Genomic DNA, 18,421 nt, shown 5'->3' with positions numbered 1-18,421 from the left:
CGGAGCACAGGCTCCAGACGCTCAGGCTCAGTGGCCATGGCCCATGGGCCCAGACGCTCCGAGACATGTGGGATCCTCCCGGACCAGGGCGTGAACCCGTGTCCCCTGCATCAGCAGGCAGATTCTTAACCACTGCGCCACCAGGGAAACCTGACAGATGTCTTTTGAAATAGATGCCTCAGCAGTCAGAAAGCTTCATGTCAGGCTTACAATTGCAATTACAATTACAATTACAGCTTTATTATTATGGATGCACAGAGGCTGGGAGAGTTCCAGACACAGGGCTCCTATCCCCTCATGGGATCAGAGATATCACCCTTCCAGCATAGCTGTGTGTTCACCAGCCAGAAAAATGGACTGAGTTGGTGTCCAGAGTTTTGCTTTGGGTTTTACTACATAGGTGTGATTGGTTGAATCATTGGCCATGGGTTTGAACTCCATCTCCAGCCCCTCTTCTGTCTCTGGAGGTCAAGTGGTTGATGCAACCCTCCAAACCACGTATTTGGTCTTTCTGGTGACCAGCCCCTACAAGTCACCTCATTAGCACAACAGAGATGCTCCTATAGCTCAGGAAATTCCAAGGGCTTTTGAAGCTCTGCACCAGGACCTGGGACAAAGACCAGATGTGTTCTTTTTTTTTTTTCTTTTTTTCTGTTCTTTCAATTTTCTTTCTTTCTTTTTTTTTTTTTTTTTAACATCTTTATTGGAGTATAACTGCTTTACAATGGTGTGTTAGTTTCTGCTGTATAACAAAGTGAATCAGCTCTACGTATACATATATCCCCATATCTCCTCCCTCTTGCATCTCCCTCCTACCCTCCCTATCCCACCCCTCTAGGTGGTCACCCGTGACCAAGATCTTTCTGAAGAATCGAATATGCAGGGGTGTGGTAACAATGACTGCTGTTGTTATTTACAACAGTGGCAACAATGATACCACTAATAAGAAGTGATCATCATAGCGATGGACCAACGATTTTTAGTTTCTATGTGCCAAGTGCTTTAGGTGGTATATATCATTCAGTCCTTATCACTGCCTGCCCTGTGAAGATTGCCTCCGTTTCACAGATGAGGACACAGACCTTGAGAACGTAGCAGTTGGGAATCTAGGTTTCATACGACAGAACCCCAATTCAAACTGGCTCAGGCAAGGTTAAAGGAGTTTACTGATGACTGTAACCAAAAAGTTCAGGGAGTCGCTTTAGGTACAGCTGTATCCAGGAGCTCAAGGGATGTATATGATCAGTTTCTTTCCATCCTCAGCTCTATTTCTGTCTCTGTTGGTTTTGGTCTCAGGCAGCAGCCTCCTCCTTTGTCCCTTGCTCCATGCTAGCAATATAGCCATACCCTCTTAGATGCTGCAGAAGGAAGACAATTTTTCCTTCCAGAAAGTTCTAGCAAAACCCTCACTGGGTTGGCTTGGGGGTGTGCCCGCCTCTGAATTCCCAGCGGGATGGAAGGTTGTGCTCAGCCTGCTCTGAATCCTGTGTCCTGCTTGGACCTAGGAGGGCTGTGCCAGCCAAGAACTGACCTCAGAGGCACTGTGTAGGGGAGGGCTGATTCTCAAAGGACTCCTGGGGGCTATAAATTTGAGGACATCAGGCTTCAGGAAGGCAAAGCCAAAGTCTGCCTCCAGTTACCCACTATCAAATGTGAGGTTGTGTTGTAGCCCATAGGTTGTGGAGTCATGTCCTATATAGTTGTTTGGTCACGTCAGACCCGACACAGAACAGCAAACATCCCATCACCCTGCAGTAGCAGCCTAAGTTCCACCAGTTGGGGTAGCAGTATCAGCTCAGCCACTTTCAAATAGCGGCAAAATGAGTCCTACGTAAGACCCATCAGCTCTGCATCATTCCCATCACCATGGTAATGCCAGGAGTCCCATCAGTTCCATGTAATGGCATGAATCCTGTCTCCACAGGGTAGAAGGTGAATCTCCATGGGGTACAGTGTGAATCCTATTGCTTTGGGGTAAGGCAGGAGCCCCATCATTTTGGAGTAAAAGCATGAGTCTCCTGACCTCGGGGTAATGCTGTAGGACCTGCCACCCTGGAGAAACACCCTAAGCCTATCACTTTAGGCAGTTGTTCTTACCTGGGGGTGATTTGCCCTTCCATCCCCCAGGGGAAAATGTTTGGAAACATTTTTGGCTGTCAAGTCTTGGGTGGAGGGGTGCTGCTGGCGTGGAACAGGTGGAGCCCAGGCAAGCTGCTTGACACCCTTAATACACAGGACAGCCTCCCACAACAGAGAATTCTCCGGTCCCAAACGTCACCAGCTCTGTGGGTAAAGCATCCTGCCTTATGGTCACTTGGGACCCTGTGCAACACACTGTCTGCTCTGTGTGTGTGTGTGTGTGTGTGTGTGTGTGTGTGTGTGTGTGTGTGTGTGTGGTCCTGTGTGCCCTTACCTCTCTCTCTCTCCACTCTTTCTGCAGCTTGATGTGCACTCCATGCCTGGGCCCCTGTCCCAAGGTGTGCCACCTGCTGGAAGGCGAGAAGACCATTGACTCAGTGACATCTGCCCAGGAGCTCCGAGGCTGCACCATCATCAACGGAAGCTTAATCATCAACATTCGAGGGGGCAGTGAGTGCTCTGGGGGGAAGGGTTGCTGTCTGCTGGGATCCACTCTCCCTGTGAGCACAGAAGGAAAACAGTCCAGAGACTCATGCAAGGAATCTGTTTCCAAACCTGGAGTTCACAGCTCAGTCCTGGCCTCACTCCCCCCGAGATTCTGATTTTCAAAGCTGGGAGTTGGGACCTCTGGAATTTGCATTTTTAACAAGCAGGCAACATGCCCTCTTTTGCAGGTCTGGGGACCGTGTTTCCAGAAATTCTGTCACAGGCAAAAAGGCATTTCTCTGTTTATTTATTTAGCGAACATTTATTGAATACTCACAGTGAACAAGGCAAAGTCCGTGCATGGTGGATATTGCAAATAAACAAATTAACGTATAATGTAAACCCAGGCAGTGGTTCATGCTATGAAGGCAAGCAAAGCAGGGTGATGGAGGGAGCAAGGGTTGGCATCTTAATATAATAAATATATTCAGATTTGCAGGCAGGACAATCTCTGTCATAACTACTCTGCCTTGTAGATGTATTTTGAGCAGGGCTCGTGAAAATCATTTTCAGCCTGTAGGTTAACTCTTCACTATGGGGAATTCTGGAAAGGTTAAAATATTTTGGTAGAAGCCCACTGGATATTCATTCTCTCCTTTCCTTAGACAACCTGGCAGCTGAGCTAGAGGCCAACCTTGGACTCATTGAAGAAATTTCAGGGTATCTGAAAATCCGCCGATCATATGCCCTCGTGTCACTTTCCTTCTTCCGGAAGTTACGTCTGATTCGAGGGGAGACCTTGGAAATCGGGTATGTGGGCCTGCTGCTGTATCTGTGGGCTCATTAGGAAGTTTGTGAGTTATTGTAGAGAAACTTAGGGGTTTTTGCCAAGACATGAAAACAACCTAAGTGTCCACTGATGGATGCATGGATAAAGAAAATGTGTTGTGTGTGTGTGTGTGTGTGTGTGTGTGTGTGTGTGTGTATGTATATCTATATATATATATATATATATACACACACAGTGGAATATTATTTCGCCATAAAACTATCTTTTTGCCAAAGCTCACACCTTTCATTTGGATTGTTCCAATGACTTTCTTGCTGGTTCTAGAACTACCGGGGCCATCCAACAGAAATATAATACAGGTCACATATGAGACTTTAAAAGTTCTAGTAGCCACATTTAAAACACTTTAAAAGACATAGGTGAAATGAATTTTAATAATGTGTTTTACTGGACCCATTACATTGAAGCTGTTATTTTGACATGGGCTCAATACAAAAAGTTATAAAGAAGATCTTTTATATCCTTTTTTTTTTTTAATGCAAAGTCATTGAAATCTGTGTTTTTTTTTACTCCTGGTACAGTTCAAAACGGCCAAATTTCAGGTGCTCAATAGCCAGATGTGGCTGGTGGTTTCAGTGTTGGATAACACAGATCTGGGTGCTGCCCTTTTCCCATTCGTCATGTACTGGTGGCCCACTCATAGTTCTAAGGCACAGGTCTAATTGAGTTACTGAGTTGTTATAAAAGCTTCAGTGGTCCCCCTCTGCCTACCAAGGAAGGTCACATATTCTTGGTCTTGGTCTGGCTTGCAGTATACTAGAGGGTTTGGCCCATGGCATCTCTTTCTTTGGTCTTGCCTGTCACCTGTTGGCCAGAACAGGCTACTTTGCTCTTCCCTGGGCCCAGTTCACGTGCCTCTGTGTCTTCAGTCTTTCCCCTTTTCAAAACCCATATCTCAATCCATCACAGTCTTACCCTCCTCCCCCACAAGACTGATCTCACATACCTTCCTGGCCCTGAAGACTTGCTCAACTTCCCCTGTCCCTCTAACCCTCCTTTCAACATGTAATGAGTATGTGTCAAGCAAGTGGTTAGGACTGGGGACGGAGCACTGAACAAGATCACCTCCAGCCATGGCCCCGCCATCTTGGAGTTGGAGACGACAAGCTGATGACTGATTAGGCATGTGTGTGTTTCCGTAGGAACTACTCTTTCTATGCCTTGGACAACCAGAACCTAAGGCAGCTGTGGGACTGGAGCAAACACAACCTCACCATCACTCAGGGGAAACTTTTCTTCCACTATAATCCCAAACTCTGCTTGTCAGAAATTCACAAGATGGAGGAAGTTTCAGGAACCAAGGGGCGCCAGGAGAGAAACGACATTGCCCTGAAGACCAATGGGGACCAGGCGTCCTGTAAGTGGTGATGCCCTTGTCCTTCCACGGACCAGATAACGTGGCTGCCTTCCCCCTCCCCCACCACACTGGCCCCCGGGGGAGTGTCACCTCCCCCCAATGAGCTAAAACAACTATGTGTGTGATAGGCTCTCTGAAATACTGAGGAAGAATGCACATGTTATCTCTTTGCCAAATATTAAACACAGTGCCTGGTACTGGAAGATGCCACATAAACATTGAATGAATGAATGAATGAATGAATGTCACTTATCTTACGTATGGCCTTGGCTCAAATGCTACAGCAGGGTCTACAGTTGCTACAGCTGGAGACTGTCAGCTGACTGCCCTCCTCTGACAGGTTTTCTCTTGAAGCACTGAGGTGCCAAGGCTTCCATAATGCCCTCATGCGAAGTTGGTTCCTTATGGCAGAAGCTGTGAGAATTCAGGGGAGGGAGAGAGCAAGGTTGGAACTTAAGGGGTGGAGCTTAAGGGAGGGCTTGCAATCTAGGCAGAGGGAATTACTCTCTCCAAGGCATTGTCCTTCCAAGGAATTGTCACTGCAAGGCATGATTATCTGCACGCTCCCTAAACCCACTTGGCATGTGTCCATTTGCACTGGAGTTATGTGTTCTGATATGTCGGGCATGAAAATTCACATGCAAGACAGAATCGTGTCAGGATAAATGCTATTCTTGAAAGTTCCTTTTTCCAGTAGCGATTAGCCACTTGTCCTTCTGTTGGTGCCGACCGTGGTTCTTTGGTTGAGCACATCTGGCCAAGTACCTGACTTGCGGTCAGGGCCAACTTGCGTGACCTGTTCTTGACTCTGAACACAGGAGAGGCATGTGGAAATAAGACCTCTCAGAGGAACAGCAGGTTGCCATCTTCCTTCTCGTGGATACTCTTGGAAATATGGGATCATCTGCTTTGGGTTGAAATAAATTATTTAATTCTGATACTGGGTTTTTTTTTTTCTTAACCTTTCTAGGTGAAAATGAATTACTTAAATTTTCTTACATTCGGACGTCTTATGACAAGATCTTGCTGAAATGGGAGCCATATTGGCCCCCCGACTTCCGAGACCTTCTGGGGTTTATGCTTTTCTACAAAGAGGCGTAAGTAGAAGGATAAAGAGGTGTGTTTGTTGCATATGTTCTCAGAGGCTCCCCTCTGAGGTTCCTTTCTATCTCCTTACTTGTGGAATAAATATCATAGGTTCCTTGGTCAGATCTCACCAGTTGATGGTGTATGATGTCAATAACATTCCCTATTGTCAGAAGCCGGAAACTGAAGCAGGCAGGTTTCTTTTGGAGGTCCAGATTGGGCAATATTCCATTTTGCTTCTTATATGTACATCTCACCAGACATCCTCAATAAAAAGTCACTTAGTCTACTTAGTAGGTGTCTTAAAGTTTATTTTTTATCTATTTTGTATTTTTTCCAACATTTGAAGAATTGTGGTAAAACATACATGAAATTGACCATCTTAATGACGTTTAAGTGCACCACTCAGTGGCATTAAGTACATTCATGACATTGTGTGACCATCATCACCATCCCTCTACACAGTTTATTCATCATCTCACACCGAAACTCTGTCGCCTTTCAATAACACCTAGTCGTTTTGAGTATATGACTGTGCTGAAAGTTTAAAGGAGGACAATGGAAGTGGTGATTGTGTTAATAGGAATAATTGTTCCATCCCTCAAGATTTTTAAAAATATTTATTTGCTTATTTATTTATTTGCCTACATAGGGTCTTAGTTGTGGCACGTGGGATTCTCTCTAGTTGCGGTACCCAGGCTCCCTAGTTGTGGCCCACAGGCTGTAGAGTGCGTGGGCTTAGTTGCCCCGCGGCATGTGGGATCTTAGTTCCCCAGCCAGGGATTGAACCCGTGTCCTCTGCATTGGAAGGAGGATTCTTAACCACTGGACCACCAGGGAAGTCCCCATCCCTCAGAATTTACTATGTGTCAGGCTGTGGGTGGAGAAGTCAACACACATCCTCTTTTGTAATCTTGTCAATAACTCTGGTAGTTAGTATCATCATGCTGATCACTGTTATTATTATTGTTGGGAAATTGAGGCATAAGGGAAGCGGTCCCTTTCTCTTTGGCTATTCCTGTGTCTTTTTTCCTTTTTTTCCTTTTTTCCAATCTTTCCTAGAAGATTGTTGGTGAACAGGGTGCAAGCCTATAGGAGGTAACTTCACCCGGCCACATCTCTTTGGTCTTTAGAGCTATAGTTGAGAAATGGTAATCAACTTTTCCTATTTCGTCTTGAAAGCCCTTATCAGAACGTGACGGAGTTTGATGGGCAGGATGCATGTGGCTCCAACAGCTGGACCGTGGTGGATATTGACCCACCTATGAGGTCCAACGACCCCAAGTCACAGAACCACCCCGGGTGGCTAATGCGTGGTCTCAAGCCCTGGACCCAGTACGCCATCTTTGTCAAGACCTTGGTCACCTTTTCTGATGAACGCCGCACATACGGGGCCAAGAGCGACATCATCTATGTCCAGACAGATGCCACTAGTAAGCATTTCTTGTGGATATGAATTTGTGCGTGAATCAGACGTCTTGCATTTAACAGGCTGACCCGGTGATGTCATATGAAATGCCTTTTTTTTTTTTTTTTGCATGGTTATTGGCTTCTAAAAGAGCCAGGCACTGAGGTTTACAATTTCAGAAGATGAGGCAGTAGCAACAAGACATCAGAGGGGAACATACATTTCTTCTTCCCATTATGGAAAAGTTTCAAATATTTACAAAAGTAGGAAAAAAAAAAAAGATTCCCCCCACCGCCACCTTGTGACCATCTCTCAGCTTCAACAATGATCAATATTTTGCCATTTTTGTTTGTTTTCCCCCATCTCCATTTTTTGACGAGTATTTCATAGCAATTTAGTTGTATTTTCATAAAGCATAAGCCCTATCCATCCACTGGGATAGGAGACATTTGGTGATACCTGGAGATATTTTTGGTTGGCATGACTGGGGAGGCAGGGTTGGGGACCAGGGATGCTGCTCAACGTATCACATGCACAGGACAGCGCCCCCCGGCAAAGAATTATCTAGCCCCCTCAAGTCAGTAGTTGAGAAATCCTGTCCCGTAGGATCGAGTCCAAACTTTATGAACCAGCCCGCTTTATTGACTACTGCCCTCTCATCCTGTGTCCTCCAGCAATACCTCCAGCAGGATTTATAGTTTCTGGAAACTTCCAGCTTCCAGGCTTTTGTCCACACTGTGTCCTCTGCCTTGAAACCCCCACTCCCACCCCTCACCGACTCCCTCAGCCACCTCCGTTCTCGAGGGGAAGCTTTTGTGGAGCCCGAAGGTGGTGCCTTTGGGGGGAATGTTAGGTGGGCTGCCAGCTCAGTGGTAAGATTGGATGGCATCCCACTGCCGAAATTTGCCCCAGGACTGGTTTCAATTGGGGCTAATGTTAACCAGCAGATGTGGCTTTGTCTATTCCCACGATCCTCCTTTTCCCCAGCGCCTTTTCAGTGCCCAGAACAGAGAAAGCTTTGCACGTCATTGGAGCTCTGTAAATCAGGGGTCCCCGACTTCTGGGCCACAGACTGGTACCAGTCTGCCACCTGTTAGGAACCAGGCCGCACAGCAGGAGGTGAGCGGCGAGCGAGCAAAGCTTCATCTGTATTTACAGCCACTCCCCATCCCTCGCATTACCACCTGAGCTCCGCCTCCTGCCAGATCAGCGGTGGCATTAGATTCTCATAGGAGCATGAGCCCTACTGTGAACTGTGCATTCAAGGGATCTGGGTTGCACGCTCCTTATGAGAATCTAATGCCTCGTGATCTGAGGTGGAGCTGAGGCGGTGATGCTAGAGCTGGGGAGCGGCTGCAAATACAGATTATCATTAGCAGAGAGGTCTGACTGCACAGAGACCATAATAAATCAACTGCTTGCAGACTCCTATCAAAACTCCATCAGTGAGTGGCAAGTGACACTTAAGCTGCATTTTACAGAGTAGACTGGACATAAGCAACACACGTCAGGTGTCACTGTCTCCCATCACCCCCAGATGGGACCATCTAGTTGCAGGAAAACAAGCTCAGGGCTCCCACTGTTTCTGCATTCTGGTGAGTTGTATAATTATTTCATTATATATTACAATGTAATAATAACAGAAATAAAGTGCGCAATAAATGTAATGTGTTTGAATCATCCTGAAACCATCCCTGTCTCTAGTCCGTGGAAAAATTGTCTCCAACGAAACTGATCCCTGGTGTCAAAAAGGTGGGGGACTGCTGCCGTAAATGTTTGCTGCAAAACTGGTGGAACATGAAATCTACATAGTCTGTGGTACCCATGGATTGTAATTTTGTAACCCATGCTTCCACTGGGCAAGCATTCCACGTGTTGCCAGTTTTCTCTGATGTTAAATAACACTGCAGAGAACATCCTCATGATTTCTCAAACTTGGATTTTCCCCCTTATGCCCACCCGATGGCTTGCACCCTCCTCCTCCTCCTCACAGTGGACCTGTCTCCTTTCTCCTTGGCAGATCCTTCTGTCCCCCTGGATCCCATCTCGGTGTCTAATTCTTCGTCCCAGATTATTCTGAAGTGGAAGCCTCCCTCTGACCCCAATGGCAACATCACACACTACTTGGTATTCTGGGAGAGACAGGAGGAAGACGGTGAACTGTATGAATTAGATTATTGCCTCAAAGGTGAGTGCAGGCAGAGGCGGGGGAGCGGCCGTTTTTTTTTTTTTCAAGTTTTTTTTACATTTTTTTAAATTGAGGTCTAGTTGATTTAAACTGTTGTGTTAGTTTCAGGTGTACAACACAGTGATTCCGTTATACATATCTATTCTTTTTCAGATTCTTTTCCCTTATAGGTTATTACAAAATGTAGAGTAGAGTTCCCTGTGCAATACAGTAGGTTCTTGTTATCTATTTTATACATAGTAGTGTGTATAACTTCTGATCCACTTTGTTCTTCTTTTGGGGAAGCATCTCTCCCCTTCCACTTCCCAGCATGTGCATATGGGTACACACACTCCATTTTATCTCTGACGGAAACACACATACAGGCAGACCTCAGAGATACTGCGGGTTCGGTTCCAGACGCCCGCAAGGAGGCGAATATTGCAATAAATTGAGTCACGTGAATTTTTTGGTTTCCAGTGCCTATAAAAGTTATATCTACACTATACTGTAAGTGTGCGGTAGCATTATGTTTAAGAAAAAATATACTTCAAATATGCATATTACTGTATTTCTCTTTCTGGCCTATATGTGGAATCTAGAAAAATGATGCAGATGAACCTATTTGCAGGGCAGGAATAGAGATGAAGACGTAGAGAACAGACATACGGACACAGAGGGGAAGCGGAGGGTGGGACGAATTGGGAGATCAAGATTGACATATATACACTACCATGCGTAAAATAGATAGCTAGCGGGGGAACATGCTGTGAAGCATAGGAAGCTCAGCTCCATGCTCTGTGATGACCTCGGTGGGTGGGATGGCGGGGAGGGCGGGGGGGAGGTCCAAGAAGGAGGGGATATATGTATACGTATAGCTGATTCACTTCATTGTACAGCAGAAGCTAACATAACATTGTAAAGCAATTATACACCAATTAAAAATGATTAAAAATATACATACTGCTGTATATAAAATAGGTAACGTAACCAACAGGGACCTAGTGTATAGCACAGGGAACTATACTCAGTATCTTGTAATAACCTATAATGGAAAAGAATCTGAAAAGAAAATACTGAATCAGTTTGCTGTACACCTGAAACTAACAGAACATTGTAAATCAACTCTATTTCAATAAAAATTTAACAAAGAAGAAATCTAGACTAAAAAAAAAAAAAAAAAACCAAACAATGCACATATCTTAATTAAAGAATACTTTATTGCTAAAAAAAAAATGCCCAATTACAATAGTAACATCCAAGATCACAGATCACCATAACAAATATAATGAAAATGGAGAAGTTTGAAATATTGTGAGAATTACCAAAGCGTGACACAGACATACGAAGTGAGCAAACGCTGTTGGGAAAATGGCACTAATAGACTGTTTCAACGCAGGGTTGCCACAAACTTTCGATTTGTAAGAAAAACACAAGAAGGGGAGGAGGTCTGCCTGCCTGTTCGCATTTCTAAACATCACAGCGTGAGGACACGCTCTGAAGACTCCTGTCAAAAACAGACACTCCCCATGTCTTGGCATCATTTCCCTCTGGAATTTTCTCCTCCTTCCCTTCCTCATCCATCTCCCCTGGTAGGAGTGTAGCTGTGTTAACCCACGCAAGACTTCCCTCCGAAGCTAGAAACACAGCCGATGTGTGGAGTGATGATTGGCAAAATCAGGGAAGAATTTTCACCCCTAATTTTAGACCCTTAAGTTGTAAGGACCAGAGAAAGCAAAGAGTGATCATCTCTTCCCTCCTGGGCTTTCCATTCAAAATTTATACAAATGACACATTTTTTTCCAGTCTCTAATCTCATTTACTTAATGGGATTCCATCCATCTACAGGAAAAGGGAAAAATATTTGAAGCCTCAACTAGTGTGTATAAATTAGTTTAAGATTATTTTAAAAGTGGGTTTTAAAAAAGCCCATCAAACTGGAGAAACAGAAGTCTTTTTTTTTCTTTAATTGTTTTGTTTTGTTTGAGTCTATATAAAGTATTTTTTTCCCCAATCCCTAGACTCTTTTGTATTTTTATTTGTATTTTAAAAATTTTTTATTGGAGTATAGTTGATTTACAATGTTGTGTTACAGCAAAGGGATTAAGTTATACATATACCTAGATTCATTCTTTTTCACATTCTTTTCTCATATAGGTTATCACAGGATGCTGAGTACAGTTCCCTGTGCTATACAGTAGATCCTTGTTGGTTATCTATCTTATATACAATAGTGTGTGTATGTTCATCCCAAGCTCCTGATTTATCCCTTAGCTGTCTTGTTGTTGTTGATTGGTTGGCCTGTATTTATTTTTCTTTAGATGTTTTGAGTTACTGGTATCCTCAGACCTTGGGGCCACTGATGAGATGTGGCTGAGGTCGGGAGCCTGAGGTCTTCTCTGACCTGCTGTAGGGCTTTGGGCAAGTCACTGAGCTTGTCACTGGCTGCCTCCTTTTGGGGAGAAGGGGCGGGAGGCCAGATCATCTCTGGGAGCTGTCCCAGCTCTAAGATCATGTGCTATATGTATGCCTGTGACCTCATCCCCCGCCTGAGCAGAGGGTTGCAAACGTGATTTATCTCCTTGGATGCTTTATATAACTTGAGAGCAAGCAAAGCCATTGGCTCAGCTGTCAGCTGTTGGCTCTGCATTTGAGTAACCGAAACTGCCAGCTAGAACTGCCAGCAGCATCAGGATAGGCAATGTTTTCTTTTTCTCTTTCTTTCTTTCTTTCTTTTTCTTTTTCTTTATTTCTTTTCTAGAGCAACAACTTTTATTCTGGAAGTCTGAATCTATCATTACAATATGACAATTTGACGTGGTTTTATTTGTAATGATGCCAAAGTTTATGTAATTAAAAAATAAACTTACTAAGGATGGATATCGTATGATTCAACTCTTAGGAGGTCCCTAGAGGAGTCAAATCCACAGAGACAGGAAGCCGGATGGTGGGTGCCAGGGGCTGGGGGAGGGGTTGGGGAGTGAGTATTTAATGGGGACAGAGTTTCAGTTTGGGAAGATGAGAATGTTCTGGAAATGGATAGTGGGGATGGTTGTGCAATAATGTGAATGTACTTAATGCCACTGAACTGTGCACTTAAAAATGATTAGGATGGTAATTTTTTTGTCGTGTATATTTTACCACAATTAAAAAAGCCAAATACACACACAAATTAGTAAGCTTTCTAACACACACAGAAGATCAATAATTTACTAACCATGCCCAGTAGTAGCTTCCTTTAGTATCACAAGTGGTTTTTTTCCCCAGCTTTATTGAGGTGTACTTGATAAGTAAATGGCAAGATATTTAAAGTGTAAATTGTGATGATTTTATATACATACACATTTTGAAAGGATTCTTCCCATCTAGTTAATTAATACATCTATCACCTGACATATTTATCTCTTTTTTTGGTGAGAACTTTTAGCTTCTCCTCTGATATTGAATTGTTTATTTCATTAATACAGTACAGTCTTATCAACTATATGGCTTTTTATTGTGGAATATATATAACATAAAATTTACCATTTGAACTACTTTTAAGTATACAGTTCAGCGGCATTAAATACATTCACACTGCTGTGCAACCATCCCCAGCATCCATCTCCAGAACTTTCTCATTTTCCCAAACTGCAAACTTTGTCCCCATTAAACACTGACTCCCCACCCCCTCCCCCATCCCCTGGTGCCCGCCTTTCTACTTTGTCTCTATGCATTTGACTGTCCTAGATACCTCACTATACTTTATAGTCACAGAAAATCCATGGGGCACCAAGTGTCATGCAGAAGGGGTCACAGGTGTCAGGAGCTATGTCCATGCCTGATCAAAAGTCCCTTCCTCCCCAGAAAAAAATCAGGACCCCCCCACCTCAACCTTTTACTAAGGAAATCTGAAGGTTTTTTTTTTTTATCCATAATGCCATCCATAGCCCCTCTAACAGCTAACCCACACAGGTTACTCCATGTCTATTAATAAGCGTTAAGGATTTTGCAAAGCTTCCGAGTGGGTACTCACCATTCACAGGAAGATACTTTGAACTCATTGTCTAGCGGAGCCATTGAAAGGGAGAGGAAGAGATGGAATTTCCCTTGCTCAATAGACACGAGTAGGCACCCAGGATCAGGGGCATGCTTTTTGCCCTTAAGGAGTAGCCTGCATCCTCCAGGTTGTACCAGAAGTGACAGGCAGCAGGCATCCCCGGGACTGGACCTCAGGGGTCAAGACGCACCGGCTGTGGTACTTAAAAAAACAGTGTGGTATTTTTAAGAGCATGACCTTGAGAAGTTGTTCTTTTTTCCCTTTTAAAAAAATTCTCTTTTTTTTCTGTGCTTCTTGGAAAAAGTTCTTCCCCCAATTCCCTTTCATGTCTTTCATCCATCACTGTTGACATTTGGGGCCAGATAATTCTTTGAGGTGGGGGCTGTCTTGCGTCAGGTAAGATGTTGAGCGGCATCCCTGGTGAACACGACAATGTCACCAGACCATGCCCGTTGTCCTGCAGAGGGGGGTGGGGGGGCGGCGCTGAATCACCCCTGCCCCGGTGAGAACCACTGCTCTGCTCTGCTCTGACTTCCGTTTTCCTGAACGAATTGTAGATTCTTTCATTTGTGCTGCAAGGTTTGGTTGCTCAGTATAAACACTGGGTCTGTAAGTCTGACCCCTTAGAATTCCATTGGAATTCTGCTCTACCCTCTTATCCCTTTATAGTTACCTGGTTGATTGATGATTCATTCATTCAACTGTGACTGGGTCCCCAGTCCTTTTCTAATGCCACCTCCCTTCATTCTCTCCCTTATCCCCTTCCAGCTACACTGGGTCCTTGGCGTCACCTGACATGCCAAGGAAATTCCTACCTCAGGGCCTTTGCACTCGCTCTTTGCTGTCTGAATTGCTTTACACCAAGATACGTGCATGGCTCATTCTTTTACTTCCTTGGGGACTGCTTAGTGGTCACTTTCTCTGAGACATTCCCCCCACCCCAGACACCCTCTGTCCTTTCACCCCACCATCGGACCCATGGCATATGTATTTATTAGTTTATTGTGTATTCCTCCCACCCCCACGTACCTCGTCCACTGGAATGTAGGTTCTGTGAGGGCAGGGACATGCCTGGTCACCTTCAGCATCCAGCCCTATGGGGTTGTGGTGTCTGATATTTTCCTGCTGCACATCCACAGGCACCTTCTCAGTTGTCAGGACCCTCCAGTGAGAGATCTTATTTTTCCCAGTAGACCTTGAACCAAGACCCTGGCCCCGAGTATGTGTGTAGGGAGGTGGAACTTGAGCCCCGCTCTGGCTTTCTCCAGGGTTGAAGCTGCCCTCCCGGACCTGGTCTCCACCGTTCGAGTCTGAGGGGTCCCAGAAGCACAATCAGAGTGAGTACGAAGAGTCTGCCGGTGAATGCTGTTCCTGCCCGAAGACCGACTCTCAGATCCTCAAGGAGTTGGAGGAGTCCTCATTCAGGAAAACATTCGAAGATTACCTGCACAATGTCGTTTTCATCCCCAGGTCAGCATTTGTCATTGGCTTGGGGTCTGGGGTCCTTATTTAGGGAACAAGATGAAGTGCAGACGCAGAGGGTGGGCAGAGTCCACGCTGAGCCACTTCCCTGGAGGGAGGGAGAGATCTTGCGATTTCAACAACTACCGTACCAGGAAGAGTGAATAATAGCCAACAAAGGCGGGGGTGGGGTGGGGGTGGGGGTGTTTTAAAAAACTCAACCTTTGCTTTCTTTCTTTCTTTTATTTTTGGCTGCGTTGGGTCTTAGTTGCGGCACATGGGATCTTTGTTGAGACATGCGGGCTTCTCTGTAGCTGTAGCGTGCAGGCTCCAGGGCGTGTGGGCTCTGCAGTTATGGTGCACGGGTTCCAGAGCACGTGGGCTCTGTAGTTTGTGGCAAGCGGGCTCTCTAGTTGAGGCGCGTGAGCTCAGTAGTTGTGGTGCACGGGCTTAGTTGTGCCACGGCATGTGGGATCTTAGTTCCCTGACTAGGGATCGAACCCGTGTCCCCTGCATTGTAAAGCAGATTCTTTACCACTGGACCACCAGGGAAGTCCCTGAAGACATTGCTTTCTGATGTCTCATGAACTCTTTACCCCAGCCTCTGGCCTCATCCTGAGTTCTGAAACGATCTCCATTAGATTACCACCAATTGATTATTATCTAATAGATGATTATAGATAATAATCAATAATCGATAGATTCAATTATTAGATTAGATGACCGAGAAGTGCCTGCCCGGCCCCATGCTTGATTTGTGGTTGAGGCTCAAGCTCAGTGCATTCTCTTTTTAAAATCTGTGTAACCTTCTTACCCTTCCAGAACTTTCCATGACCTCCGGAGCTTCTCCTATTTAAATATTTTTCCTTTAGTGAGTTAAGGGGCTTGCTTGCTGATGTACATCTGATCTACAGAGAGGGCTTGCCTTAAAAATGATTCTGTTTTTTCATACTTCTTTACCTTTCCTGCAAGCAGAGACAGGTAGAAGGCAAATTTCTGTGGGTCACGGGTTATTTCACCTCTCTCGGTTCCTCAGTTTATTCATCTGAGGAGTGGACAGAAACGTAGTTCCTGTTTTTTAGGATTGTGAGATTATACGAGTTATATGGGGATTCTCAACCTTGGCGCTATTGACATTTGGAGCCAGATCATTCTCTGGGGTGGGACCATCCTGTGCGTTGTAGGATGTTGAGCAGCATCCCTGGCCTCCACCCACTAGATGGCAGTAGCACTGCATCTTATGAGTTCATGAATTTTTACAGTAACCCACTGAAGCACTTGCCATCTGCCTTTTAGGGTCCAAAGCCTTGTGGTTTTGTTTGTTATTTGCTTATGAATGACTCTGCCCAGGCTTTTTTTTTTTTTTTTTTTTTTTTTCTTGGCTCCGGCTTTTGTGGTACGCGGACCGCTCACTGCTGTGGCCTCTCCCGCCGCGGAGCACAGGCTCCGGACGCGCAGGCTCAGCAGCCATGGCTCACGGGCCCAGCCGCTCCGCGGCATGTGGGACCCTCCCGGACCGGGGCACGAACCCGCGCCCCCTGCATCTGCAGGTGGACGCCCAACCACTGCGCCACCAGGGAAGCCCTGCCCAGGTTTTTAATCAAATGTGTGCTGAGGGCTTTCAGCTGCCCCTCCCTCTCCACACTTGACCTCCCCCTCCCGCCATGGACTTCACCAGAAGGCTACTGAGAAATGTCCAATACAACTGGCCATTTCCAAAGTATATCGACACCCCCCACCCCAAATTTACATCAGGATAAAACAAGATTCTAAAATGCGTCTCTTCAAAGGCCCAACAATGCTCCTGGTAGAGGTTTCCCCAGAACCATCAATATATAACATTTCTTCTTTTCTCTTTCTTGCATTCTTATCTGACCCTGAGTCCAAAAGAGCACTAAATGGCACAGCCCAGGCTTGGAGGCAGTTACTGTTTTACCTGTTAAAACACTGTCAGACTTTAGGATAATGGCTGAGTCAGTTGTGAGGTTTAAAAGTGGTGTTAAGTTTGACATCCCATGGGAACCCCAGATGACCAGGTCTCTGGGGGGTGTTTTCTCTGCTTCCCCCCTGCCCCCCAGCCCCTGGCTGTGTTCTCCGCGTCTGCTGGGGAAGGTGTGGTTCAAGTGATGGGAACAAGTGGTCCATGGTCCAGGGCTGTCCTCAAAGCGGCTGGTTTTGTTTTCACAGAAAATCCTCTTCAGGCCCTGTTGCCGAGGACACTAGGTACGACTCACCTGTGGGACGTAGGCGTGGCCCGTGGTGGCTGCACAGCGCGGGGCCAGTGGGCCAACGGGTCAGGAAGCATGTTGTGCCCCCTTTGAGACCCCAGGGGGCTTCTGTGGTTTGATGCATGCATCGCTCTGCTCTGCCGCGACCAGGCGCTTCACAAATTCACACGTTAAGTGCCTTCACCCTGAAATGGGATCTGGGCGTGAATGTGGGGGGAAAAATCCTAACTAACACACTCTTACTAAAACATAGAATCGAGGGCGTACTTTCCGGGCACCTCCTAGGCGCCGCCCATTTTTGCCTCCATGCATTTACTAACTACACATTTATTTATCTAGCTGCAGAACTGTGCCCGGCACCGAGTCGAAACCACTTAGGGGCAGGTAGTGGGGGAGGCTGATCTGGGAGCGGAACATTTTTTATTGGGGGTGACAAGTGCGGGATGACAGGTGTGAGCGAGCACAGGTGCGCCGAGTCCCTCAATTCCACTGAGGATAGTCAAGGATGCTCGCCTTTGACGTGTGTCTTAAGGAATCAACTGTGCTTCGATATTTTTTAAAAAAAGAAAGAAAAGAAAAGAAAAGAAAAAAAGAATTAAGCGGGGGGGCGTGTCCTGGAGGAGCGCACAGGCAGAGAGAACTTGGGGAAAAGGCAAAGTCGGTGGAAAGAATCCTGGACTCTTGGGAAGAACAGGAGAGACTGGCAAGGCAGGGTAGGGGCCTTGAGGAGGGACTTCATTCTTCCAGCAGAGGGTTTATTTATTTATTTTTAGGCCGTGTGCGGCCCCGATCTGCCCTCTAGTGGTCATTAGGAATATAATCTGTAGTAAAGAAAGGTCTAGAAATTTGAGGCCTTGATCCAGACGAGAGCTTATCAGTGTCAGACCTTTTGACATTTGGGGCCAGATCATTCTCAGTTGTGGGGACTGCCCTGTGTATTGTAGAATCATGAGCAGTATCCTTGGTCTCTACCGCTTTGAAGCCAGTGTCACACCATAACCCCTAATAGTGACAACCAAAACTGTCTCCAGACAGGCCAAATGTCCCCTTGGTGGTAGGACCATAAGCAGAGTCACTCCTGGTTGAGAACCACTAGTCTACTGTGAGACTGTGGGATAATAAAGTGCTGTGTATGTAGGGAGATAGAGAAGTCAGTTGATGCTTTGTCATGGGGGTGTCTTTCATGACCACGTGGTCTTTTTGGGTATAATCCTTCTGGTGTATGCATATTCAGCCTGTTTGAGACCATTTCTCTTTCCC

The 18,421-nt window shown here is 45.7% G+C and overlaps 1 protein-coding gene across 2 annotated transcripts in view; it reads left to right on the top strand.

The window, feature by feature from the left end:
• The window catches only part of INSR (insulin receptor), a 125,383-nt gene that overhangs the window by 80,295 nt on the left and 26,667 nt on the right, over positions 1-18,421 (top strand). The window contains exons 4-11 of one of the 2 annotated variants that reach the window (XM_007460586.1): positions 2,441-2,589; positions 3,231-3,375; positions 4,558-4,772; positions 5,743-5,869; positions 7,041-7,291; positions 9,287-9,454; positions 14,741-14,942; positions 17,121-17,156. In XM_007460586.1, the coding sequence (XP_007460648.1) occupies positions 2,441-2,589; positions 3,231-3,375; positions 4,558-4,772; positions 5,743-5,869; positions 7,041-7,291; positions 9,287-9,454; positions 14,741-14,942; positions 17,121-17,156 (1,293 nt within the window). The remainder of the gene's footprint in view (positions 1-2,440; positions 2,590-3,230; positions 3,376-4,557; positions 4,773-5,742; positions 5,870-7,040; positions 7,292-9,286; positions 9,455-14,740; positions 14,943-17,120; positions 17,157-18,421) is intronic. The other variant, XM_007460587.1, reaches the window with a different exon arrangement.

Source organism: Lipotes vexillifer, unplaced genomic scaffold (genome assembly GCF_000442215.2).
Source record: "Lipotes vexillifer unplaced genomic scaffold, Lipotes_vexillifer_v1.1 scaffold1011, whole genome shotgun sequence".
In the NCBI taxonomy this organism is placed as follows: domain Eukaryota; kingdom Metazoa; phylum Chordata; class Mammalia; order Artiodactyla; family Lipotidae; genus Lipotes; species Lipotes vexillifer.
This window is presented reverse-complemented; position numbering and strand designations above follow the sequence as displayed.